At 36.4% G+C, this 27,467-nt stretch overlaps 1 protein-coding gene across 3 annotated transcripts in view; it reads left to right on the forward strand.

The window, feature by feature from the left end:
* The window catches only part of PIK3C2G (phosphatidylinositol-4-phosphate 3-kinase catalytic subunit type 2 gamma), a 471,530-nt gene that overhangs the window by 404,113 nt on the left and 39,950 nt on the right, over positions 1-27,467 (forward strand). For all 3 annotated transcript variants that reach the window (XM_045288491.1, XM_045288490.1, XM_045288492.1), the window contains 2 exons: positions 6,416-6,491; positions 18,958-19,055. In XM_045288491.1, the coding sequence (XP_045144426.1) occupies positions 6,416-6,491; positions 18,958-19,055 (174 nt within the window). The remainder of the gene's footprint in view (positions 1-6,415; positions 6,492-18,957; positions 19,056-27,467) is intronic.

The following is a 27,467-nucleotide window of genomic DNA, read 5'->3' on the forward strand; positions in this document are numbered from 1 at the left end:
AGTTTAAAACTACAGGTTTTAGTTTAAAATTACTAAGTTGGTTTTCAAATGTGCTCTTTATTGGCTATTTTAAATTTAAAACATATTACTAAGTATTTTAAATCCCATCTTAGTAATATGTTTTAAATTTAAAATAGCCAATAAAGAGCACATTTGAAAACCAACTTAGTAATTTTGTTAATGTTCTTGTCTAGTAGAAGAATAAAAAAAAATAACCTCATAGATAATGTTATGTAGCTAATGCATACATCTGGACCACTGATATCAAAGGTTAATAACCACAGTCTCCTAGGAAAAATCATTTTCACTCATTCATTCACCAAATAGATAGTGTACAACCCAATAGCAACTGGTAACAAGAATTATGTTTACATAAGAGAAATGCTACAGCTATCTCATATTCATCATTGATCAACCATGATGAATGCCAGTCTCAGATGACAGGTCTAGCAATTTGTTTCTGAAAGTCACAGCTTTTCAAAGTCTATGGAGCGGTTCCACACTGAACACATTGAACCAACACAAGTCAGAACTCGCCGGACAGTAACTGGCAACAACATGAGCCTAAAGCTTGTGTTGGCTAAATATCAAATAACACTGATGGAGAAAATATAGGAAGATTTTGATAAATTTGAAATATAAGGAAGTATGGAGGGGAATAAAGTCAATTGGAGTGGGTTTAAGAGAGAATATAAAGAAGGAATTTGAGATAAAGAGCAAAAAATAACCTTTGTGGGAGCTTTGTTCTAAAGATGAGCAGGAAATTAAATACAAAAGGATGTGGGGCAAGAATTTCATTTATTGACGTAAATCAGAGAACACTTGTAGGCTAATAGGAAGATCCATTTGAAAAGCAAAAATTGATGTGGCAAGGGAGAAATGAGAGCTTAGCGAGAGATCAGTGTGAAAACCTTAAATTGAGAAGCAGCTATGAGAGTCAGTGCCCCAAAGTCCATCAACTGTGTAACACAGTGAAGGGCAGAGGCATGGTGTGATGAGAGATGAGTTAGTGGAAGCTTATGGAAGTACTTTTCTATTTCTACTTCTACTTTTTTCAATCAAACACAAGGCTAGGCATGAACATAATGAAAAGGAGGAAGATTGTTGGAGTTTTGAGAGTAAGGATAGGTATAAAAGAACCTGTGCAAAGTAAATGGATGAAAAACATGTATGTAAGTGCCAGAAGTTTCTTGGAACCAACTAGAGGATAGTGTACATGAGATCCCTGTGAGCCCAGTCAATGTGGGTTAGTGCTCTTTTCCAGCCACGGTCAACAACACAGTTCCAGATTCATAGTTGACAGAAAATAACCAGCATTGGGATTTGGGCCTTGTGAGTACAATTAAGGTAAAGATCTCAAGGAAATGAGAGCATATGCAAGAGAATTGTGATAAATACGAAACATGCCATCCAAATTGGCCAAAGAAGAATGCAAAACCACGAAAGGACGGGAGACCAGTGGAAAGAACTTGACTTTGGCTGGAGTTGTTTGGCTTTGGGGAGTGGAGACAGATGAAACGGAGCACAGTCATCGTCTTGTGAAGATCAGAACGTGGAACTATAACGAGTAACTGAGTAGTGTGTAGGGCATGATACACTGAGTTCATGAACAGAGTGTAGATTGGTAAAGTTCATTTGTGAAAATATTAAAATGAATATGAATTAAAATAGGAACCCTATTAGAGAGAGTGACAATAAGAATCTTCAATAAATTAGGGCCAATGACCCCAGGATGAGTAGACACATGCTACAATAAGGGGTAGAGATAGATGTAGTCAATAGATATAATGTTCAAAATTCATTTCATGTCCTGTATATGTACATGACTCTGACCATGGTATTTCTAATTTCTTCATATGCATGTGAACGTTGTACTCTGACTAAGAAAGACTGAAGGAGAATCAATGCATTTGAATTATGGAGTTAGCAAAGAATATTGAAAATACCATGAACTGCCAAAAGAACCAACATGTCTATTTTGGAAGAAATATAACCAGAATGCTCTTTAGAGGTGAGGATGGCAAGATTTTTGTCTCACATACTCAGTCACTTGCAACATGGGCTGAAACATAAGAACAAGTGTGAGGATGACGCAGGATCAGGTGGTATTTTGTTCTGTCATAAGGAGAGTCACTCCAAGTCACACCCGATTCGACGGCATGTAACAGCAGCAGAGATCTACAGCACACAACCTGACGACTAAATGCAGTCACACTGCTTGGAGGTGACACAAACCAGTGGAGACACTGACACAGGTTATTAATGAAAATAATTGTAGGACTGACATTTCCATAATTCTCCAAACTACCCAAAAGTATAATATGTGAAAAAATGATATGAGATGCACCCACACAAGTAAAGTCTGAAAAAAAATCTAAATAGAATATTTAGTAATACAGAAATATTACTTTGTTTATATTTTCTCCTTCACTAATTGATTTCTTCCTCTGCTGAAATGGATTATTTTTCTCCTCAAGAATGCAAGCAATCTTGTTACAATAAGGAATCGTATTTAGTATGTCACCCATGCCCAGATGTATAGATGCAGACTTCCAGTATAAACACAAGGGGGTTATTAGGTACTGGTGGCATTTCAGACACTAATTGGGAAAATATTCTGTCTACTATTGAAGTTTAATAATCATTGAATGGTGAGGTCAAAATGTTGTCTGAGAAAGATAATTGACAATTGTCAAAAGGATAAAGAAGGTCAATTTTTCTTCCACAAATTCTGCACTGTCGTGTTTGACTTTAAAACAAGGAACAAATGTTACTTAGTCAGCACGCTGAAGGTGGATCATTTCTTAAGGGTTCTTGTGGTTAGTTGCCATTGAGTAGGCCCCCAACTCATGGTGACCCCATTAAGCACGGTCCTACACCATTTCTATAATCAGTATAGCAGATGAGGCCATTGCAGCTCATAGTGTTTTCAGTGACTGAGTTTGAGAAGTACATTTCCAAATCTGTTTCCCTACTGCATCTTAGTCTGGAAGTTTCAATGAAAAACTGCCTCACATCATAGCCACCTCTAGTGATGGAGGACTGACTGGCGGCTGTGCATGAAGTGTATCGCCTGCGATGCTTTGCTCAGGTTTCTTGAGAGTCTCTTAAGCAAACTCACAAGGAATGAAATGTAGCAACAACAATTTATAACTGATTAATTTACACTAATGCTTAAAATGTTGCATAGATAAAAAATACTTGCATGAGAAAGTGAACAAGTATGTGATGACAAACCTTGGTTTGTTTCTGTGAACTAGCCTTGATCGAGTAGAAATGCTGTATTTGGGCCTGAGTGAGTAAAACAGCCCCTGGGTAGATGAGAGGCAGCAGAGAAAAGCTCTCATGATCAATCTTCAGCAAGGTGAAAACAGGAAGGACAGAGCTTGTGGGGAAATCTCGGATGTGCGAGAGGCTCAAATAATTGAAGAAGTTAAAATAAGAGCGTAGTGAAGCATAAAGTGTTAGAAGGGAAATGGTAAGAAATGAAACTAAGGAAATGATCAAGATCCAGGTCCAGCCTGGTTAAGCAAGTGGTCTTTTTTTAAGAGCAATGTGGAGTTACCAACAGGTTTTATGCGGAAAAGATTAGGTTTTCATTTTGAAAGATCAGGTAGGGACGTTTCAGTATACTTCAAAGAAAAGAAATGGTCAAGTGAGGAATTGAGAATAGAAATTTAGAGGATTTATCAATTAATTTTGTTTGTGGGCAAGAAAGGATGCTGTTTTGCTAGGTGCCGTCTCTGACCCATAGTGACCTACTGCACAATAGAGCAAACCATAGGGCCAAGCTTACAACAGTTTGGACCCTCAGAAAGAATGGACAGTCCAAAAAGATACTGACTATTGTGAACCTGGGAAGCGGAGAAGCAGTAAGTGAAGGAAAATAAAGTGAATTTAGTATTGTACTGTTGGGTTTGAATCGTCTTTAGGAGAGTCAGGTAAGACAATAAATATGTAATTTGATGTAGGCTGAAGTTTAGAGTTGTGGTTTATCACAGAAGCTACAGGAAGCGATAATATAACCTCCTTCCCATCAAAATTGACCATTCCAGAATGGTAAGAGAAGACGGTTTTGAAATAAGGGATACTAGAAACTAGAGGGACAGGAGAATTAGGGAGAAATTAAGAGTGAAGGGATTGAATGGAATAAATACTGGGAGAGGTTGGTATCATAGAAACAAACAATAGCTTTAAACTGTGGATCCAGTGATTATATAAGGACGAGAGAAAGAGATTGAGAATCAAAGAGAAGTGTGTGACAGGGTTTATGAGAAGAGTATTTTCAGAGAATGATTGATAACATAAGTTTGAATGTAGTAGATATGTGCAATTGGGGTTGGGGAAATAAAGTGGAGTATGTTTAGTTGTGTCCATGAGAAGAAAGATAACACAGGATTCGGAAGGGGCGCTAGTGAAAAGGTGTCATTCATGCACTTTGGACGTGTGGTCAGGAGAAGCCAATCCCGGGAGAAGGACATCGTGTTTGGTAAAGGAGAAGGGCAGCAAAAGAGAGGAAAGCCCCTAACACGACGGACGGACGCAGTGGCTGCAACAAGGGGCTCACACATGAGGACCAGTGTGAGGGTGGTGCAGGACCAGGTGGGGTTTTACCTGTTGTAGATAGTTGGAAATGTATAAATCTAGATGGAGGATATAGTGAGAAACAACACTTGCACATTTTAATGTTTTTGTTCAAGAAAGGCTTCTTTGCTTTTGTGGATATATATAGATATATTTCATTTTGCTTGTACTTTAGTGCCTACATGATGCAAATGGTTAAACACATTCAACTACCAGAGGAGAGGTTTTCAGTTCGAACCCCTCCACCCCTCACACCCAGAGGTCTCCAAAGACAAACCATGTGATCTCTTTCTGAAATGTCACAGCCCCAAATCCCTCTGGAGAATTCCCCTCTGACATATGAAGTCACCATCTGTGGAAACCAGTTCACCACAACCAACAACAGCAGTCTCCATTTTCAAAGTGGAGATGATTATGTTTTGTGCATATAAGAAATGGATGTCTACAAAGAGAGCAAAGGAGGTAGAGTCCTGATTGGAATAGTCTACAGTTTTCTGAAAAGGAAGGGAAATCATCAGGACACAGATAAAGGGATTAGCATTGGATTGGGAGTGGGGTGGGGAAACACTTCTCCATTGTAACCGAAAGAAAAGAGAAACGTTGCTGTGAGTCTGTAGAATTTAGGACAGGAAGTTTAGGAATTCCCACCTGCCTTTTACTGTCTCTGTGTAAGATGGAAAGTCATTGGCAAAGAGGGAGCCAGAGTTGAAAGTTTCAGGGTCCTGGGGAATGTTTGAAGGAGCCATTAAAAAGAGTAAGATAGAATGTTGACTTGGAAGGAGCTTTCAAGCACTGTTGACATCTATTATGAATTAAGCCCATAATAATCACAAAAATGATCAATTATTCAGTGGTGCTGTTCAGTTAATAATATTCGGAGTCATTGGGACAGCTGCATTGATTACATAATGGCTTTGAACAAAAGCTGTACCAACATCACTAAGGAAAAATTACTCTCAGATTAACCCATTAGACCATTCATTTGGAACTCAGGTTAAAGGTCAATTTGGGTAAGCCCATTCCAAAAGATGAGCACACTCACTTCTCAACTAAAATTACACATAACTAGAATTTCTGATAAAGCATTTAATATAATTTTCTTTCTGCACTGAAAGGGGTGGCATACTGGGTTACAAATTAGGCTTCTAACTGCCGAGGTATGCAGTTCAAATCCACCAGCCACTTGGAGGGAGAAAGATGAGGCTTTCTACAACCCCAAAGATTTCCAGTCTCAGAAAACCACAGGATCATTTCCACTAGGTCTTATGTGGTCACTATGTGGTCCAAGCCAAATTGATAGCAGTGAATTTGTTTGTTTGTTTTTCCTTTACTGAATTAATTCCTAAAGAAAAGGATTACCTTTAGATTTTCTCTCTTTCTGTCGGGAACATTTCTCACTGCATTGGTTATAGTTAATACTAGATTAGTATTACAAGAATTGGACCTTGATCAGAAATGGCTATTCACTAATAAATAGACTAATAAATAGACATTCACACCCGATTGATAGCCTTGTCTAAGAGTACAATTTATCTAGCAGGGATATATTTGATTCATGCAAACTTATCAAATTAAAGAATGGAAACATTTATGATGAACTCTCATAGGAAAGCAGACCTGAGATCTAGAAGAAATGCAATTAGTCCTCCATCTTCATTAACAATTTTAACTAAAGATGAAATTGTATCCTGTGCTTAAACAAACTTGCTGATAAATTTTCTCTATTCATCCTCAAACAAATAATAATCTCTCCATGTGGGCAATGCTCTCATATAATAGTAAATAGAACAGTAAGTAAACACGTTGTGAGTTATTGTGTTTTGTGTTTCAGAGTGACTGTGTGCTTAGTTTTTTCCTCGATGAACCGGTGCAGCAACCCACGGAAGTGTCTTCGCTTGTCAATATAGGCAAGTAACATCTTCATTATCACTCTGTGGAATTGCTTCAACAGAACTCTTTTAAAGAAAATAGCAACCATAATATTTTTTTAAAGTAAAATCTATATTTTGGAAGAAAATAAGAGGTTAAGACTGTTTTCTACCTTTCCCAAGCTCCTTAATCCTCCAGGATAGGTTCTCCAGTTTAAATAGATCACAGATTTTTTTTTATCCAGTTCTGAAAATGGCACGATATTATACAAGTTATCTATTTGAATTCATTGTGCCTTCAAATGGAATAGTGTGTCCTATTTTCCTCTACAGGTAAGTCTTACAGCTTACCCCATGTTTTGAAATAAATAAATAAATATTATATTATATTAATGATTGTGAATTGTCTAGCCATCTTTCTCTTATCTTTCCAAGTGCAACAATTACTCCCTCTCCTTCCCAAGTCTTTCCTTAATTATCAGGTTCCTAAAGCAGTCCCGCACAATTATCCCTCCTATTCGCTGCCAAATATGTCTTAATTCTAGTGTTCTCCTCTATCATTTCTCCTAGATTGGGAGGCTAATTTTAAAATGCTAAATCAATTTTAAGTATTTGTAATAGAATTACATTGCAAGCAGTAACCTGCTGGGAACTGATAATGGATTTAGATAATCTACAATTTGCAAATATGTGCCAAACCACATCCCTGACTTGTGCTCCCAGTTTTGTTGTTGTTGATTTGTACTTTGTTCTCTTTTTTTGGTGGTCTTATTTAGGTAATTCCTAAATTTAATTTTGTCCACGCTTACCTCTTGAATCTATATCTTTAAAGATTGGGCTGAGCAGCCAATATTATCCCCAGTCCCATCTGAGAACCTAGTTACTCCTTAGTTGTTTAACTCTATAAACAGCCAGATCAGTTTGTATATCATAATTATTTTTAGGCTACATCTTTACCTTTGTGTCTGATTTTCTTTTTCCTTTAGATGAAAAGTAACTTGAAATCAAATACACACCTCTGCATGATCCGTTGCTCTGTACTCACAAATGCTCCAACCATGAGTTTGTACAGCACTCCTCCCCCACCTTGTATCTATGTGCGGTGCCTTCTATATACATCCCAACCATAAAGAATATTAGATAAGGAAAGCACCTTCTTATGTATTATGGTATATACCTAAAAACTAATGGTGATCAAAATATCTTTAATGTGAGGCTAATAATTAATAGAATTCTGGAGACCCGACTTTTAAAAGGAGCTGCTGACTGCTGGATCTGCTCCTGTTCTCTGCTGAATGGCCCTCAGATTGCTGCTCGGCATTTCAACAAATTAAGCAGTGGGCCACTGTTCCGTTTTAAATTTTGCTGATAGTTTATTTCTCTGAAAATTCTTTAAAATATATATGTATATACAAAAAACTTGGATTATTATTACCCAACCTCCAGTTAATATTTCATTTTTATGGCTTGCCTAGTTCTTAACGCATTGTAAAATATTCAACCTTTTTTAGCAGGGAAGATAGAAAAAAGACTTTATGTTCAATATTTCTAGGTAAAGGCTGCCTGCAAAATACAGCCTATTATCTTGAAACAATGAAGCTCTTTGTCCAAGCCGAAGATGTAAGTCATTGTACTAAATAGGGATAAGCAGGAAGTTGTTCCTTCTTGTGTCTTTTAATTATTTCCTCATACATACTTCAGAATTATTAGCACTTTGGCAGAGAATATAAAATTATTCTAAGAAAGAGCACAATATTTATTTCAAGCACTGTCTTGTCAGTTCAAAATTTGAGCTTACATCATTACATCATCACAAAATAAAATTATGCAAGGGTGTATTGGATACAGCGTTCTCCTAAGCAAAAGTCCCAGCTGTCACCATTGCACTGCCTTCTACTACGAATTTAAGATGATCAATAACAGATACCAATGCATCTTGGCACATGATTTATGAAGAAAATGGTAGTAAGAATTGGAAACCCAGAAAATAATTCCCATTTGTCTTCAGACAATTAGAAGAGTTTATCTTTTGTAAGTTTCAACCCAGTCATCTCTCTCTTTCTTTAGCCATGACTGACGTCATGGACTTAGTTATGGTAGTGACAAGGACCTGACCTTGATTTCATAATCTTAATATTCTTCAGTTACCTGCTTGAAATTCTTAGCAGTTTTTTAAAGGGGCTCCCCAGTTTTATTTTGTATTGAACCTTACAGCTTATATGGACAGAGCTGCAAAATCCTTGTTATGGTGTCTATTATCTGTCTATTCTATGTATATTTTTTAATCATTTTACTGGGGCTCATACAACTCTTAACACCATGCACACAGACATCAATTGTGTAAAGCACATTTACACATTCGTTGCCCTCATCATTCTCAAAACTCGCTTTCCGCTTGGGTTCCCTATTCTATAGTTTGACCACTGCTTTTTTCCCTAGTTCCTCGAGTAAGACAAACTCCTGGGTACCTACGGAGTCCTCTCTACTTGGGTTATATATTTGATACCTGTTTTGCCTTTTCCATTTTTTCTTGTATCTTTCAGACTTCATCTCAATGATCTTTGCTGTATGTCTTGGCATAATTAGTTACCCCTTAGTCTGTTAATTGAAGGGTCAGCAGTTCAAGCCCATCAGCCACTCTGGGAGAAAGATGAAGCTCTCTGCTCCTATCAATATTTACAAGCTTAGAAACTTAGGCAGTTCTAGCCTTCCCTATAGCGTCTTCATGAGGTTGTTGTTTTGTTTTGTTTTCATGTCTCTTCTTCACAGCATGTTTGGCCACAATGAGCAAGGATCGTATCCTCCTTGAGAACATAATCTAGGTCTAGCTGGCAAACCAGGACTTGCCACAGGCTGTTGTTGCATGCCACAGAGTCAGTGCCAGCTCACAATGACCGTGTACACAACAGAAGGAAACAGTGCTGGGTCCAACACCATCCGAACACTTATTATACTCGAGCCCACTGTCGCCACCCCTGTGTCTGTTCCTCTTGTTCAGGGGCTGTCCTTGTTTGCACTGACCCTCTTTACCAAGCATGAGAGCCTCTGATGGAAACTGGACTCTCCACATCACATGCCTAAAATATGTGTGGTCAAGTCTGACTGATAATAAACCTGTAGGGCAGAGTAGACATGCTCCTGAGGGTCAGTGCAGAGACATTGTGAACAATCTGAACACAATTCTTAGCATTCATACCCCAAATCTAAATGCTATGCAGTTTTATTTCTTTTCTAATTTCCAGTGATTTTTCAGCTTTAAATGTAAAGGTATGTTTCACTGAAGAGAAAATAAAGTACCAATAATTTCAGTGATTGATAACTGCTGCATCATAAGTCCTACTAATTCACAAGTTAATAACATACACACTATACATTCAAATTTCCATTTTTTCATATTGTTTATCAAACTTATTAGGAAAACTTCATTAATATATTTAGAATTAAAATTTGACAGTAAGTATCACACTCACGCTTTACTGTTGAGTCAATTCCGAATGATAGAGACCCCATCGGACGGGATAGAACTGCCTCTGTGGATTCCCAAGGCTGCAACTATTTATGGGAATAGAAAGCCTCATTTTTCTCTCCCAGAGCAGTTGGTGGTGTTTAACTCCAGGCCTTGTGATTTGCAGCCCAAAATAGAAGTCTTAATTCCACTAGGGCTCCTCTAAATATCAAAAGTACATTAAAAATTTAAGCACTTAACTTCTTCAAATGATTAAAAAGTAATAAGGCAAAACTAAGAGGAAATTTACATGTTCTATCGGTGTAGGAAAACAAGGTTACCTCAAATGTTAAGAAAAATAATTTCCCAATCATTTAAACAGTTAAATCATAATTCTGTGATATATTTCAAAACATACCTCCTATAAAGTGGTTTAGAAAAATATTAAAATAAGCATAAATATATTGTTGCTATTGGGTGCAATTGAGTTTAACTCATACTGACCCCAGGCAGCAGAGAGAATTCCCCCCTAGGGTATTGTAGGCTGTAATCATTTATGGGGATGGTCAGATTACCAGATCCTTCTCCCACAGAGTCACTGGATGGGTTCAAAAAGCCATCCCCTTCCATTGGCAGCCAGGTGCTTAATCACTGAGCCACCAGAACTCCATAGGAACATTAAGCAAATGTAAAGAAAATAAATCAGAAGTCACAATCCTAATTAATGAGAAGGTTGAACTTAAAAGAACGAATTTTCTGGATGGCACACATGGTTAAGACCTAGAATACTAACCAAAAGGTAGGCAGTTCAAACCTACCCAGAGGCACTTTAATAGTGAGACCTGGTGATCTGCTTCCAACAGGTCACTGCCTTGAAAATCCTAAAGACCTATTTTATTCTGAAAACACAAAACAGTCCTTATGTGATATTGCCTGGATGGTAACTAACAACAAGCAAAGAACAGGGCCTTAAAAGGTAATGGAGTGTATCTCAATAAAGATATGCAAAGTTATGATTGCATACCACGTAATATACCAGCAGCATATGTAAAGCAGAAGTTATAAGACAACTTGGAAATGCATGGACTATACTAGCCATCAGATATTCTAATTCACTTGCTATATATAACAGAAAGTAGAAAAAAATCTTTAGGGTCACAAAAACTTTAAATAGCAAAGTTAAAAAATAAAACTGACTAATTGATATCAAGCTCTATCTTAAAATTAAAGAACATATGTTGCTTTCAACTGTTCCTAGAGCATCCATTGTATTGTAAGCCACAAAGAAAACTTCAATAGTTTTAAAAAGTAGAACTAGAATAAACAATATTCTCTGATCATGTTACAATAAAATACACTTTTAAAATATACAAAACAAGAAGATCTTTACATGTGATCTTCTGAAAATCATTCTTAAACAATTCTTAGGTCAAAAAGAAATTATGAACTCAAATTATAAAATTCCTAAAAACAGCAATAATTAAGTACTACATATCAGAATTGATGAAAATGCTGATAAAGCTATGGGATAATTAGAATGAGAGCTGCAAAATAAACCAAAGGTACTTATAAAAATTATAAAACATATGAGTAGAAATTAATGAATTAGAACAGAGGAAATTATAGCCTAATCAACAAATCCAGAAATATTTTTCTTTAAAAAGTAAATAAAACAATACATGAGCCACCAGCCTATTCAAAGGCTAAAGGGAAATGCTAATACATAAATTTCAAAAGCGGGAACAAGAATTTATCAGAGAAAGAGATGAAATTAAAGAATAATATTTTGTTCATCTTGGTGGTAATGGATGTGTGTATATCTCTGAATTAGATAGAATCCTATGAAAATAAAGTTAACCAACCCCTAAAAAGAGGACTCTAAACATATTTTTTATTAAAAATTAATAGAGTGTGGAGTCAAAAACATCAAGGACAGGGGAATAGCAAAGGATCCAAAATCAACGTCAAGGAGGGTTTAGTGTCCCTGGTGGTATTTGATCACTCATGATGCATCTGAGAGGAATTATTGAGAGGCAAATGGAGAGAAAACATGGTAGTTGAGTAGGAGTAAAGAAAAAAGAAATAGAGGAAAAACAAGGAAGTAAAAATTATATATATATATAGGTATAAATATAGATATGTGAATATATAAATATGTTAAGATGTATGTATCTATGTATGTATACATGCAAATACAACAAGGAAGCAGATGGACCTTGGGCCTCTACTTAAATCTGAGGTCATTAGAAGAACGGTTTGTTCTAATAAGGTGGCATTGTATGATACCTTTGCAACAAGATTGCTGAAGACAAAATGGGTGCATAAGCAAATGTGGTGAAGAAAGCTGATGGTACCTGGCTATTAAAAGATATAGCGTCTGGATTCTTAAAGGCTGAAGTTAAACAAACAGCCATCTAGCAGGGAAACAAAGCCCACATGGAAGAAGCACACCAGCCTGTGTGATCATGAGGTGTCAATGGGATCAGGTAACAGGCATTAGAAGACCCCCTAAAAAACAAACATATCAACAAAAAAGCAAATATTTTGTATTAAATCTAACAGGAAATATGCAAAGCCAAATGAAGAAAACTGAAGAAGTCCTGGTGGTGCCATGCTTAAGCATTCATTAACTAACTAAAAGATCAGTAGGTAAGCACACCAACTACTCCATGGGAGAAAAACATTGCAGTCTGCTTCCTTAAAGATTTGCAGCCTTAGCAATCTTAAGGGGTAGTTAGTTATATTCTAATAGGGTCACTATGAATTGGAACCAACTTGAGGACAACTGGCTTGATGTTTTGTTTTAACAGTATTATTAGCATATAATTAGCATAAAATACAAGTCAATATTATAATCACTTCAAGAAGAATTTTACAATCACAATCAGTTTTACAACATTTTCTTCATTCTTGTACTCATTGTTATTAACTCCCCATTTCTTCCCAACTTCTCCTGCCATATCCCCAAGGAACCATTAATCCAGTTACTCTATGGATTTACCTATCCTGGATTTCCTATAAAGAAAAACGTTTTTTAAAAATAAGAAGAAGAAAGAAAGAAAGCAAACAAAAAGCTAGCAACAAGAACAAAGTAAAACAGATAAAAACCTCAATCAAAAAGAAAGTAGAATATATTATCCACTAGAACAAATTAAAATGGATCAAACAGGAAATCAGATGATAAGGTGTTAAATCTTATTCTAACTGCATCCATTTTCCAATATACTCTGTGGGGAAAGAAACAAGGCTATTCACTTCTTAATCTATGGTCCAAGAGAATTCACTAGAGGTTTAATCCACGTTCATTTCCCTTTCACTGTTTCTTAAAACTGAAACAACTTTAAAACGAGTTGAAGGGAGACCAAATGATAAGATATTACCTTTTAATCAAACCATATCAACCATACTAGACTTTCCAATGCTCTGTCTGATAACAGCTGTTCGCACCCCTCAGCTATGACCAGAGAGGACCCACTGCAGGCTGAGTCCATGCGTGGTTTCACCCAGCTAAGGACCCTTCTCCTGTCAGCCATGCAAAGAAGACGTAGCCAACTAGAAGGGCATACCACTTTCATTTTCTTTCTTAGGAAAATAGAATCTCAAATGTTGTCAGACAGTTCTAATATTATTTGAAATACATATCATTAAAAAACAGCGTTAAAAATTAGATACACCAGTACTACAGTTCATAGAAAAAAAGGAACATAGACTAGATAAGCAAGAAAAAGTTAACAAACAGAGTAATAAGGAGAGAGTGGGCCTATCAGCTATAAAAACATAATTAAAAACTCAATAATTTAAACAGTATGGCGTTTATACATGAATAAATAAAACCATATAGAATACACCAAAATGGAGACACATGCATTCATGAACTTACTATGTGACCGAATCAGTGATAATGGATTTAATAAGAGGTGTTGAAATAGAATACCATATGCCAGGATAAAGTCTAAGTGAATTAAATAATTAAAATTACATAAAAAAACCATAATGTGACAAAGGAAACAGGGAAATATCCCTAATAATCTTGGAATAAGATATTCTAGGTATGAATTCAAGTCTGAAGCCATTAAAAAGACTGCCTACAACAATATAGTGAAATCAGAAAAGTACAATACAAAAATAAATGACAAAACGAGTAAAAATTATTTGCAGTTCATTACAAAGAACTAATTAGAAAGAAACTAATATAGAACCACTTTCTTTCTACAAATCAGTAAGCCAAAGACCAACAACCCAGTTGAATAAAGAAATGAAAAGATAAGGCACGAAGAGAAAATGCAATGACTCTTAAACAAAAAGACACTTAACCTCACTTATAAGAGAAATGCAAGTGAAAATTACATGGATACAATTTTTATTCATCAGATTGGCAAAAATCCAAAATTTTAATTAACAAGCTTGGTTAAGAAACAGCAGGCAGTCTCATGCATGGAGAGTTAATGCAAATTGACAAAATCCCTATGGAAGGTACTTTGGCATCATCTACCAATCTTACAAATTATTGTTCCTTATGACCAGAAATAAGCTTTTGGAAATCCAGGATATTTGTGCACAGGTATAAAATGAAGCATGTGTGAGGCTATTAAGAGCAGCATAGCTTGTAATAGCAATGAAAACTTGGAAACAATCCACCGAACCACAAATCTAAAACCAAACTCACAGCCATCGAGTCGGTTCAGACTCCTAGCAAACCTATAGGACAGGATAGAACGGTCCCTGTAAGTCTCAGGCTGTAACTCTTGACTCTTCCCCAAGTAGCTTGCGGTTTCGAACTGCTGGCCTTGAAGTTAGCAGACCAATGTGTAGTCACTAGTCACCAAGCATAGGAATTGCTTAGAGTATGGTACATCTATATAGTGAAATATTATGAAACTATAGTTTTAAAAATAAACTCTGTATTTATTGATATGAAACTATCTCCAAGATCATTGTGCAGAATGATAAATGATCTATCCCTTTTACACACATGTAAAAGGAAGCAAATTCATATTAGCTTACATGCAGAGGTTTGGGAAGGATATTTTTCAAATTAGAGGATTATGTCAAAGCCAACAAAATAATGTTGGGGAAATGGTGCTAGAAATGGAAAAAAGACTCATTCCATAATTAATTTTTTTTAACTTTTGAATCATCTAAATATGTTATCAACTAAAAAAATCAAAATTTGAAATATCAGTTACAATGTACATAATAAAATAATGTATTCTAGCTGTTATGGTTCCTTGCATTCAACCATACCAACGCAACCATCCTTAATTGTATTTTTTAAGTTCTTAGAGTTACAATAAATGGTAGGATAAACATGGCCAAAGCCTTCAGACTTTAATTGATAGCCAAAATATTCTATCATCCTTTTTTCCATAAGTAGCTAGTCTCAAAATTCTCCCTCTCTGGATTCCATTTGAGATCATTATTTTCAGTGTGGGCCCTGTTTTTACCCCATGTCAGCATGGTGTTTAAGAGTATAAATTTGGGGACCATTTAATCCTACACCATTTGTTGTCTGCACAATTTAAGATGAAGTTCTTTGGCTTCTCTGAACCTCAGTTTTCTCATGTGTAAATGTGAGAATTAATTTGCTGTGAGAATCAGTTAATGTACATAAAGCTCTTTGCTCAAAATATTAATATCTCTACTGCTGCTACATGGACTGTAGTACTCATACTGGCCTGAATTTTATTGGATCCTGAACTCTGGCATGTTTGACTGATACACTGATTACTGATCTTGCACATGTGGTTTAATGTATTCTTCAGTTGATTCAAGTAATTCCATAGTTGTTTAGCTAGTATTTAGGCACTCAGTCATACATGTATGTTAGTTAACTGTCTTTAAGTTGAAACTCATTTGATCAAACACATTGAGTTTCAATTTAATAATCTTTCCACTCCACTTTTTAATTAAAAATAGTGTTCCTTATGCATCACAGTCACCAGTATTTTTTGCCCACTAACACCAATATTTCAACCACTTTTTCCTTACTATAAATGTAGAAATATGCTCAGAATTACTTAATGGTATCCCCAATTTAAAGCAGTGTTTCACTATTATGCCTAGGGTCTCTGTGAATCATAATCAACTCAATGGCACTAACAACAGCAATAAAAATCTTTAAATCACAAGGTCTCTCAGCCATTGTTGTCAAGTTAATAAAGTCACCCTGCCTTATTATGCTTGTAGAATTTCTAATTCAGTGATGATAGACACTTTAATGTCAATATTGTGTATTATTCAAAATACAATTAATCAAAATTACCTACTAGCATGTTTATACTGCTTTAATAAACATGTAAACAGCTTTCAGGAAATACCACATTACTCAGATTTCATTTTCCAATGTTAGGGAGGATTAAAGAGTCAAGATGGAGACTGAGAAAGCAATATGGGTCAAAAGGAGCCTACTATACAATGCCACCAAATTCCCCATTATTAATAATTTTCTTCCATCTCAATTTCCACAGGAAATGTGTAACTGGATATTATCCAGGGAGATCTTAGAAAAATTAAATTGTTCTTAATCCGTAGGCTACAAACCAGAAATTTATAATTGAAAAACTAAAGTCTCCATTTTGATAATGAAGCATATTATTCAACCCTAACACTGAGACTGCTTTGGTTAAATGAATGTTGAGTGGTTACTATTATGGAGCATTTCTATCCTGAGGGGAAATAGGGAATAAAACTAAACCCTTTGGGAAATTTTAATCTACTGGGTAAAAAGAGATATATAAAATAATAATGTGAATATTACATGAGAGATGTAAAGGGTATTAAAGGAAAGTAACTACAGAATATAATTTGCATTTTAATTGGGCCTCAAAGAATCTTAAAAGTTCCATAGGCAAAAATGGGGGATGAGATTATTCCAAATGGAGGGAATAATAGGAGCAACAACTAGAAAGAAATACAAACTTATAATAGCAGAAATTGATAGACCTGTTGTGTTTTTCAAATTTCACAAGTTTCTCACCTTCTGGGTGCGATCTCCTCACTCTTCTATTGCTCATTGTAGTGAGAACGATGTGAGTTTTCCTTCTCTAACAGAGTTCCACTGTACGTAGGCTGTCTTGTCCTAGCTGTTGCTGGAGTTGCTTTTAGAGCACTGAACAGGTGGACTGTAAACTAAAACAACAAACTCACTGCCACTGAGTAGATTCTGATTCACGGCGATTCATTGGGACAGAGGAGAACTGCTCCTTTGAGTTTCCAGAACTAAATCTTTGTGGGAGCAGAAATCCTTTCTCGTGTGGAGCACCTAGTCAGTTTGAACAGTGAGCCACCAGGTAGTCAATACTCATTGCCACGGAATAAAATTTGTCTTATAGCACCTCTACATAGAGCTTCCAAGGCTGTAATCTTTACAGGAATAGTCTCATCTTTCTCCCAAGGTAGGGCTGATGGTTTCGAAATGCCAACTGAGCAATTCACCTCATCGAAGGCATTTTAATGAATGTTAAAAAGAAAATTTGAGTAGAAAATAAAACTAAGTGGGAGAATAATTATAGCAATCAAAACCAAACAGGGCAACAACTGGGGAATTAAAAGCAACAATGAGGAGGATGTAGGATGTACAGTGGTGTTGGAGCAACAGCAATCTAGCTGAGAGGAATCACTAAGAGGCAGAAGGGTGAGCATGATGGGAGTAAGGGAGGAAGGTAAAAGGAAACAGAAGAAATATCTAGGAACCATAGCTTTGAATAGAGGTATAAACATAAGTGTGCACTTATGTAAATATAGTAATTCATAAAAATAGATGTATTGGGCTAAGTACATATATTTATATGGCAATACATTGAAGAAGTGGACGGACTTTGGGCTCTGCTGAAGCCCACCCTCAACACAAGAACACTTTATTCTAATGACCTGGCATTCTGTGATGCTCACCCTCCCGACATAATCACTGAAGAGTAAATTGGTGCATAAACAAATGTGGTGAAGAAAGCTGATGGTGCCCGGCTATCAAAAGATATAGTGCCTGGGGTCTTAAAGGCCTGAAGTTAAACAAGTGGCCATCTAGCAAAGAAGCAACAAGCCCTTGTGGAAGAGCACACCAGCCTGTGCGGTTATGAGGTGTTCACAGAATCAGGTAACAGGCACCAGAAGACCACAAACAAACAAACAAACAAACATATTCTTGAGAATGAGGGGATCAGAGCAGAAACCAATATCCATCTGTAGACAATGGGACATCCCCTCACAGAAGGGTCACAAGGAAGGGATTAGTCAACCAGGCATAGTATAGCATCGATGAAACACACAATCTTCCTCTGGTTCTTTGAGGCCTCCTCACCCACCACCATCAAGACTCCAGTCCTGCCTTCCAGTTCTGGCTAGACTGGAGTACACTGGAATAGATAAGCACTCGTGGCCCATGGAAACCAGGTCTGATAAACCCATCAGTAACAGAAATGGGAGTAGGGATACCAGGAGGGTGGAAGGGGGAACCCAGTACAATGATCTATGTATAACTTTCCACCACCCCCTCCCCGGAAAGGGATGAACAACAGAGATATGAGTTAAGGGAGACAGCAGTTGGAGTAAGATATGAAAATAATAATAATTTATATTTATCAAAAAGCCACAAGGGAGGGGGGAGACAAAAATGAGCTGATACCAAGGGTTCATGGCAGCATATGTACAAATATGCTTGATAAAATTGATGTATGGAATGTTATAAGATCTGTACAAGCTCCCAATAAAATGACTTAAAAAAAAATCAAACAGGACATGCAAGAGGAAGGATTGGTTCTGGAAGTTTAGAGACAACCCTACTTTTATCTCACCATCCGAGCCTCTTGAATATTATTATGATTCCAGTATTATCTAAAGAGTGGGGTTTTTTGCATATTACTTGTGTTAGTCCTTAAATGTTTGATCTACCTTTATCTCACCAACCAAGCCTCTTGAACATTATGATAATTCCAGTATTATCTAAAGAGTGGTTTTTTTGCATATTACTTTTGCATATTACTTGTGTTAGTCCTTAAATGTTTGATGTATTTCACAGGTAAGTCCCTTCTAGTTGAATTCACTAAAATTCTATTTTTTTATCAGGTTTTGGGAAGTTTGCTGATGAGAAGCCTATGGTGCAATTAGTCATATCGTATGAGGATACAAAGCTGACAATACTAGTGAAACATCTGAAAAACATTGTAAGTCCATGATGTTTAATAAGAAGCATGTGAATTACAGTTATAAAATGTTTGCTCACTTTAGGCAATTAGTGTCAACATTAGTGAGAAGAATAAGTCTAGGGAACAGATATAAATGAGAAAATGATCCAATTAGAATGTTTTTTCTGTAATATGATTGTGATCCTTGGGGTAAAGACTATAAAATATTTCACAGAAAAGGGCCTAAAATTGAAAATGAAATTTAGGAAAGAAAAAAAGAAAAAACCCTAGTGGAAACAACAAATCTGACATGATTGCTCAAGTGTATTTCAAAATTTTAAGAACAACCCCCATCTCTGTATCCCTACAGCTTAGAGCAACATCTGTAGTTAAACTTTAAAGAGAGGCAAAAGCTCCTCTCGTTGGTCACATCTCTTTTCATCCCCAAGCATGAGTCAGGTCAGAAGTAAAAGACATTGTCATTAAGTAAGGAAGGCATTGGACATTGTCCCTAAGTCACCTGCTATGTTACAGGGCAAGTGATAATGATCTGACTCTGAGTACAAAACCAAAACTCAAATTCACTATTATCAAGTCCATCCTGACTCAGTACGATCCATCAAGTTAGAATAGAACTTCCCTCAAAGAGTTTCTGAAGCTGTAGATCTTTGGGGAAGCGCGCAGTCATCGTTCTACTGAGTGACTCATGGGTGAGTCACCAACGCCGTACACACTGCGCTGCAGTCCATAGGAAATCCTTCTGAAGGCCACACGGGGCTTGGGAAAGTCAGCAGCTGCTTGTGGCTCTGTGCTGGATGTACACAAATTTTTCAAGGTTCATTTGGAAGAATCTAGAGGGGCAACCTTGTCTCCACTTTATATGCATCCAGAATATATGAAAATTCAAAAGGACTTTTTATCTGTTAGCAAGTAGTTGGCATCATTTCTGGGCAATATATTAGTTACAAATTTAGTATTAGCCAGCTATCCAAGGATATTTATTTATAAATCTGTGATATTGCTCTCAGTCAGAATTTCTTTTTAAATAATTTTATTGGGGGCTTGTACAACTCTTATCACAATCCATACATGCATCCATTGTGTCAAGCACATTTGTACATTTGTTGCCATCATCAGTCTCAAAACATTTGCTTTCTACTTGAGCCCTTAATATTAGCTTCTCATTTTCCCCCTGCCTCCCCACTCACCCCTCCCTCGTGAACCCTTGATAATTTATAAGTTATTATTATTTTGTCATATCTTACACTATCCAACATCTCCCTTCACCCACTTTTCTGTTGTCCATCCCCCAGGGAAGAGGTTATGTGTAGATCCTTGTAATCGGCTCCCCCTTTCTACCCCACCTTCCCTCCACCCTCCAGGTATTGTCACTCTCCCCACTGGTCCTGAAGGGATCATCCGCCCTGGATTCCCTGTGTTTCCAGTTCCTATCTGTACCACTGTACATCCTCTATGAGCAAATATTTTAAAATGTTAAATGTTCTTTTGTAGACACATTTATTCTTTAAATACTTATCATTCATTTTTCATAAGAAAATGAATTTGAATGAAAATAGCAGTCATTTAAGAAATCTTTAGGCTGGGAATTGGAGATTCAAGTGGTTATTATTTGTGATGATATTCATGTTCATGAACTTTAAGCACCTATATTACATATTAATATTAAGCACCTATACATATTAATATATTAAAATATGTTATAAAATATTTTTAAACATTCTTATTCAGTTTAACAGAGCTTACATATGTATATACAACAGTTTGTTTCTAAAACAGCTCTCTTGGAGACTTATATTTATTCCAGGAAGGTTGCCATTGCTCAGAACACTTTTGAAAACATGTACTGAAATTGGTTTTAGATTATGCATATACGCCACACAGTAAACTTGGTGATATTACTATATGGTCATACCTAACTTTGATCAAAAGCAATATTAACTAACTTGGTCACCCATTTTATTTACCAGATGAATTCAAAAATTACTTTTGACAGTTTTCAAAAAAATGCATTGTACACTCAGATGAAGTTGCACTACTCATAGGAATATTCAAAAAATATGTAATGCCAGCATCAAAGGGATAGTGAGGTAAACAAGAGTAAGAGTTTAAGATTTCAGTCAAATAATGGGCAAATATCCAGATAAATCCTACAAAAAATCCAAACTCGAATCTATATAATGCCAATGCCCTCAGAAAGAAATTATTCATAATGAAAGACTACTTCCTGTAGTTCAACTTCTCTCTTTTTTTCCTTTTTTGCTAGTTCTAATCTTCTGTCTAAACTCTTAACATTTGCAGACCTGAAATTCAGTGCTAGGCCTCTTCCTGTTCCTTTTGCCACTCACTTCCTCAGTGAGCTCATCCAGCTCAAGACGATCTGCTTCCATAAGATTCATAATCCTGGAAGCCCTGTGGGGCAGTGCCATTAGTCCTGTAGGGTCCCAAAGACTCACTTTAATTGCAGTGAAAGCCAATGACCAATGAGGTACTTATTAATATTCTATGGGCCATACCAGTCATATATCCTTCACCCCCCTAACCTCATCTATTATACTATGACCTTCTCCATCACTTTACCCGACCCTCAGGGACCTCCTTGCTGTTTATGAAGACAGCAGCCTTGCTAATGCTTCGTATCTGCTCTTCAGTTGACCTGCAATGCTTCTTAGCCCAAACCACACGATCAGAATGAGGAATTGTACTGTCTCTTTTTCAGTGTCACCCTCCCTCACTTCCATATGTAAAATCATATAATGTCCACTTTTGTTGCTGCCTTCAGTGTTTCTTTCTGACTTTATTGTTTCAACTGCCCGGAGTCACTGCTGCAACTTCAGCGCCTAGAACAGAGTTTAGTAAGTAGTAGGTGCTCAGTGAATGCTCTGTTAACTTATTTCTGTTCTCAATTTACTTCTGTTGGAACAACTGAAAATGAGAATCTTTCTCACCCTCCAAACATCATCACAGCAAAGTTCTCACTGCTTGCATCTTTCATACCTTCTTTAAAGTTTTGTTTGTTTGGTTTTTATCTAGTTCTCTGGAGACAGAGATAGCATTATAAGGTACAAGGAAAATCTAGTTACAATTTCAAGTTTCAACTAATTGTTATTTATTTTTGAGCCTTTAGTATTTTCACACACCAAACCAATAAAAGTGAAGATACTTTGTTTATTTTATTTTATTTGGAAATTAAGATGAATTATTATGCCTGCAGTTCTGTTAGATTTGATACTAAGTGTGATGAAAAGAATCATTTTTCTATATAAAATCTTTGACTCTTTGCTAATAATTACTTCCTCCTGTGAGAACACAAGCTAAACAAAATTGCTAAAATTATTTTCCTTTTAAAACAGTAGAATATGATTTACTCCACTGAACACAAAATGATGAATTAATACAGTTATGCAGATTTTTAAAATAAAATTTCTACTCATATGAAAAAATACTAGTGCACTTTGATTTGAAATCTTTTAAAAGATGTATCTTTCGTGTGTGTGTGTGTGTGTGTGTGTGTGTCTAAAACACTCACCTTCATTGGCTTCCACAGTGTCTCTATTTCCCTATTGTTCTTTCTAGACTTGTTATATTCTCTCCCGCTTGGATAATGTGAGCATTCCAGAAGCCTCTAAAGTAATCACTAAGAATTCCAGTCCTCTTCCAATATTAAACCTAACCATACTATCAGAGTCTCTTACTCTGTAATAGAATTTTATTAACCCCAAATCAAGTAATGTTGAGGAAAACACCTTAAATTTGATAAGGATCTATCCTTTCATAAGACAGAAAATAAAAGAAAATAGGATAGCCACCCAATGTAAAAAGGACCAAAATCCTCACAAGTGGACCAATAGGTAGCATCATAATAAGTGGAAAAAAGATTGAAGTTGTCAAGGGCTTTTCTCTTCCTTGGATCCACGGTCAATGCTCATGGGAGCAGCGGTCAAGAGATCAAGCAAGACACTGCACTGGGTAGATAAGCTGGACCTTTTTACAGCGCTGCAAAGTAGAGATGTTACATTGGGAACTAAAGTGATCCTGACTCTAGCCGTGGAATTTGCAGTTGCCTCATATGCATGTGAGAGTTGGACTCTGAATAAGAAAGACAGAAAAAGAATGAATGCATTTGAATTATTGTGTTCTCGAAGAATACTGAAAATACAATGGAATGCCAAAACAACGAACAAGTCTGTCTTGAAAGAAGTACAGCCAGAACGCTGCTTAGAGGCAAGGATGGGGAGAGTGCTCTCCTGTCTTTGGACATGTTAACAGGCCAGATCAGTACTGCTGAAGGACATCACATTGGGAAAGTAGAGGGGCAGTGAAAAAGAGGAAGCCCGTGAAAAGATGGGTTGACACAGTGGCTGCATCAAAGGGCTCAAATAGACGAATCATTGCGGGGCTGGCACAGGACTAAGCATCGTTTTGTTCTGTGGTGCGCGGGGTCACTGTGGGGCAGAACCAAGTCCACGTAACAACAGCAACAATATGGCAATTAGCAGGAGAACAAAGCCGGAAGTCAAACACAGCCAGAATCCCAAGTTAAGCACATACACTAACATGTTATTAAATTAAATATATATACATGTATGTATATATTAGGTGTATGTATGTATGTATATACTAGGCATATATTTTAAATAACAGATACATAGAAATGGATAGAGAAGAGTCCCAAGCACAGTTGTAGGTATTCTATTGTTTCATTTTTGGTTTTTGGTTGATAACTAAGGAAATGTTGTCCCTCAAAGATGATCACTTATTCAGTAATTAAATAAACCCTAAATTGTTCTAGAAGCCTATCAGTATTGAATCTCTCTCCAGCACATTTAGCTAGCCCTTCCTTCTTGAAAAGTTCGGTTCTCAGGATCTCCATGAAATCTCATTGTGTCTTCTTTAACCCTCTCGCAGAACCTTGTCTGAGGTTGCCCTTGCTCTCATCAATATAAATCTGATAATGTGTGTAGTCGCTTAATAAATGCTATCATCAGCCTGCATTCTTAAATAGAAAAGGTTTCTAATATTCAAGTATTCTAGTACTCTATTTAAACTAATTTCCTAAGAAATTACATTTAGACTTGATATTTTAAAGTTTATATGACTTACTCCTAAAATTATATTTCTACTTGTTAATCTTTTTCTGGGCTCCATTTACATATTTATAACTGCCTTATGGGCAATTACACTCCCATATTTTTCCAATTCCTTAATCTCAACAATTCAAAAATGCAGTCCACTATATTCCAATAAAACTAGCTCTCCATTTGAATTATTTTTAAGTTACTGAAACATGCTCAAATAATTCTTGATTGAAAGTTCTCTCTATTTTCTATACACCTTTTGTTAGCACTATATATAAGTAATAAATCACTTCTATTTTTCCTTTACTTTCATTATTATCAATATACAACACTGAGTTCCATCTTAGATCATCTATGGATTCTTTCTATAGATGGCCATGCTATTTCTTTCTTTGGTTTCTTGTTCTTCTAACCTATCCTGCATAAAACATCCTAAAAAATCTGTTCTACTTATAATAGTTCAAGTCATATTATAATAAAATATATCGAGTCTCTAACTTAGATTCCTTGACCTAGAATTCAAGGTACTATGCAATATAGCTAGATACCACTTTTTAACTATCCCATACCTCCCCCCCTAAAAAAAAACATGCATTATACATTAGTAGCTCACTCCTTGCTGACCAAAAATACACTATTCATTCTAGCAGACTGTCATACTTCTTCCTGTGCAGGTTGTACATCCAATTCAACTTTCCCAACTTAGCTCAAAGTCTCATCCTCTCTGAAGCTCCCAGGTCACTCTTGTTCCTGGTGTTAAACCACACTTACCTCCCTCAAGTCATTGCTGAATCATAGCCACCCACTGTGGGTTTCTGAGGTGGTAATGCTTTACAGTAGTAGAAAGCCTGGCCTTTCTCCTTAGAGCTGCTGGTGGTTTCAAACTGCTGACCATTTGGATCACAGCTAACACATAGCCACTATGCCACCTGAGCTGCGTTTGGCTTCCTATTCTTCCCCACCCATTTGGTTGCCATGGCCTTATCTCAGCTCTGGAAACTTTTAACATCCTCATTCCACTTGTACCAATTAGGCAAAATATCTACTTAGTATAGAAACTGCAGAAAATATATGAAACAGACTCTGTAGTCCCTACAATTTTGTTGTGTGCCATTGACTTGTTGTGACCATATAGGATTGGTTAGAACTACCTATAGGCCATCTTAGGCTATAATCTCTCTGGATGCAGGTCCCTAGGTTCCACACACTCCACCCCCCTACACACACCTGCAGATAGGAGGTGGGGTCCTACTGTCAACTTTTAATTCACAACTTAAGCCCTTGACCATTGTGCCACCACGGTACTTAGGATATGTGTTTGTTAAAAATGTTTTGTTGTTGTTAAGCATACACCAATGTGAAAGAAAATATCTACAATCCATGCAGTTTAATTTTACCTATGTTCGTAAATAAATAGCATTTTCCTATAAATTTAGCTGTCTGTAATACTGGACATTGGACTGAGGTTGGCAATGTGACAGATATTTGATCTTAACATGTATCTTGCTTAAAAATGAATTCAATAATGCTGAAAACTAGTTTTTCAAAAGTCCAACAACCCTAGATGCTCTCCTCCCCATCTAACATAATGATCAATGTACAGGCTGCCGTATGATTACGATTGTTATTTACTAATTCTGTTCTTTTATGAAAGTCTTGTACCACTATCTCTTGTTCTTCCTCCAAATGAGCCTCAATTTTGTATTCTGATCCTGAGAAATATATGATCTGAGGAAATAGTGAAAAATGTTGAGACTTAATCCACTTGTGCAAGTTGATTCTGATTCACACCAACCCACAGGACCAACTAGGATGGTTTTATTGGGTTTTCAAGGTTGTAACTCTTTACTGAAGCAGGTCACCTCTTGTTTCACCTGCAGAGCGATGGTGAACCCAAACTGCTGACCTTTTGATCTGGCAGTGCAATACTTAGTACACTCTATCATCTAGGCTCTTTGTAAAAAGGCTTATGAATTAGTAAAGATAGATAGGAAATAGGAGCTAAATTTTTAAATTATATATATATTAAAGAGAGATACAATTTGATATTAAATATTCAAAACTATTTATAGACATCCATTATTTTTAAATTTCAATGACTTCAAAGAATTCCTATTTCATCCAGTATGTCTCAAAAGTCTTCGTTCACATCAAAATTAAGCTGTAAATACTGGGACCATCCAGTGATTGAGGTAAAACTCCAATCAAAAGCAGATAGGTCTTAATGTACCATCAAAATCCAACTTCTTTGTCTATCGCTTGATTCTGCAGCATGCCAGAAATGATTTCTCTTATGCTCTGCATTCAGTTTCCCTTCCGGAGCACTTTAGACTACAAGGCATCCTACATGTGGCGATTACTTACCACACATGATTGTTCCCACACAAACTTCTCAACTGTATATACAGCTGAGAGAGTTCCTAAAAACGAGCATCCCCTCCGGTTCCACTCATTACACAATTACAAATGAAGACAGGGTTTATCCCTCCCTTTTCTTTCTGTCTCTCCAAGATTTGTTGTCCTTACATTTACTTGCTTCCTACGATGAACAGGAAAAGCTACTTTGCCTGCGCAATTTGTACAATCATTAATTTAGATGTCATAAAAAGAAAGATGTTTACTATTCCCCAAAATCAGTAAAGTAGAATTTAGAAGGTTTACTTCTTTGCCTGCTTTTCCAAGCGTGTGGTCCTTCTCCAAGTTAGAAATAATCATAAATAGAATCTCAAGTATATGTGGGAAAATATACCAAGATTTAAAATTAATATCTTTGGAGTTACAGAAGCACAGAGAAATAGACTGGAAAGGAGAAAAATCATTAAAGAAATAATGGACCCTCCTCCATTTTGTTTAATTTAGTTAAAAATATAGTTAGATTCAAGAGACTCAGCTAATACCAAAATAAAGGGAAAACTTAAAGAAAAGGGTGCATATACACATTATAATCAAACTGATTTTAGCACTGATGAGAAGAAAAATGAAACAGAGGGAAAAACATGGCTCACAAGGGAAAGAGGAAATATTGGAGAATAAAAATAATGCAAATTAAAAGTCAAGGTACTACTTTATCTATAGAGTAGTAAATGAAAATTTTAAAAGTTAACTTAGAATTTTGCTATTGCTCTTGCATGCCATGTATCCAATTCTGACATAGAAACCCAAGGATAATAAAATGGATATTGTTCATTCTTACCCAGTTCTAGCAACCATCGCCCTGTTGTGAGTACCTTCCTGCAGCCACTGTGCCAAGCTCTCTTGTGGCGGGCCTTCCGATTTTTTCGCTGACCCTCTGCGATACCAAGCAGGGTGTCCTACTCCAGTGATTGGTCCCTCCTTTTTTTTTTAATAATCACAT

This window comes from Echinops telfairi, unplaced genomic scaffold (genome assembly GCF_000313985.2).
Source record: "Echinops telfairi isolate 266 unplaced genomic scaffold, ASM31398v2 ScPeMD7_21;HRSCAF=78, whole genome shotgun sequence".
NCBI lineage: Eukaryota > Metazoa > Chordata > Mammalia > Afrosoricida > Tenrecidae > Echinops > Echinops telfairi.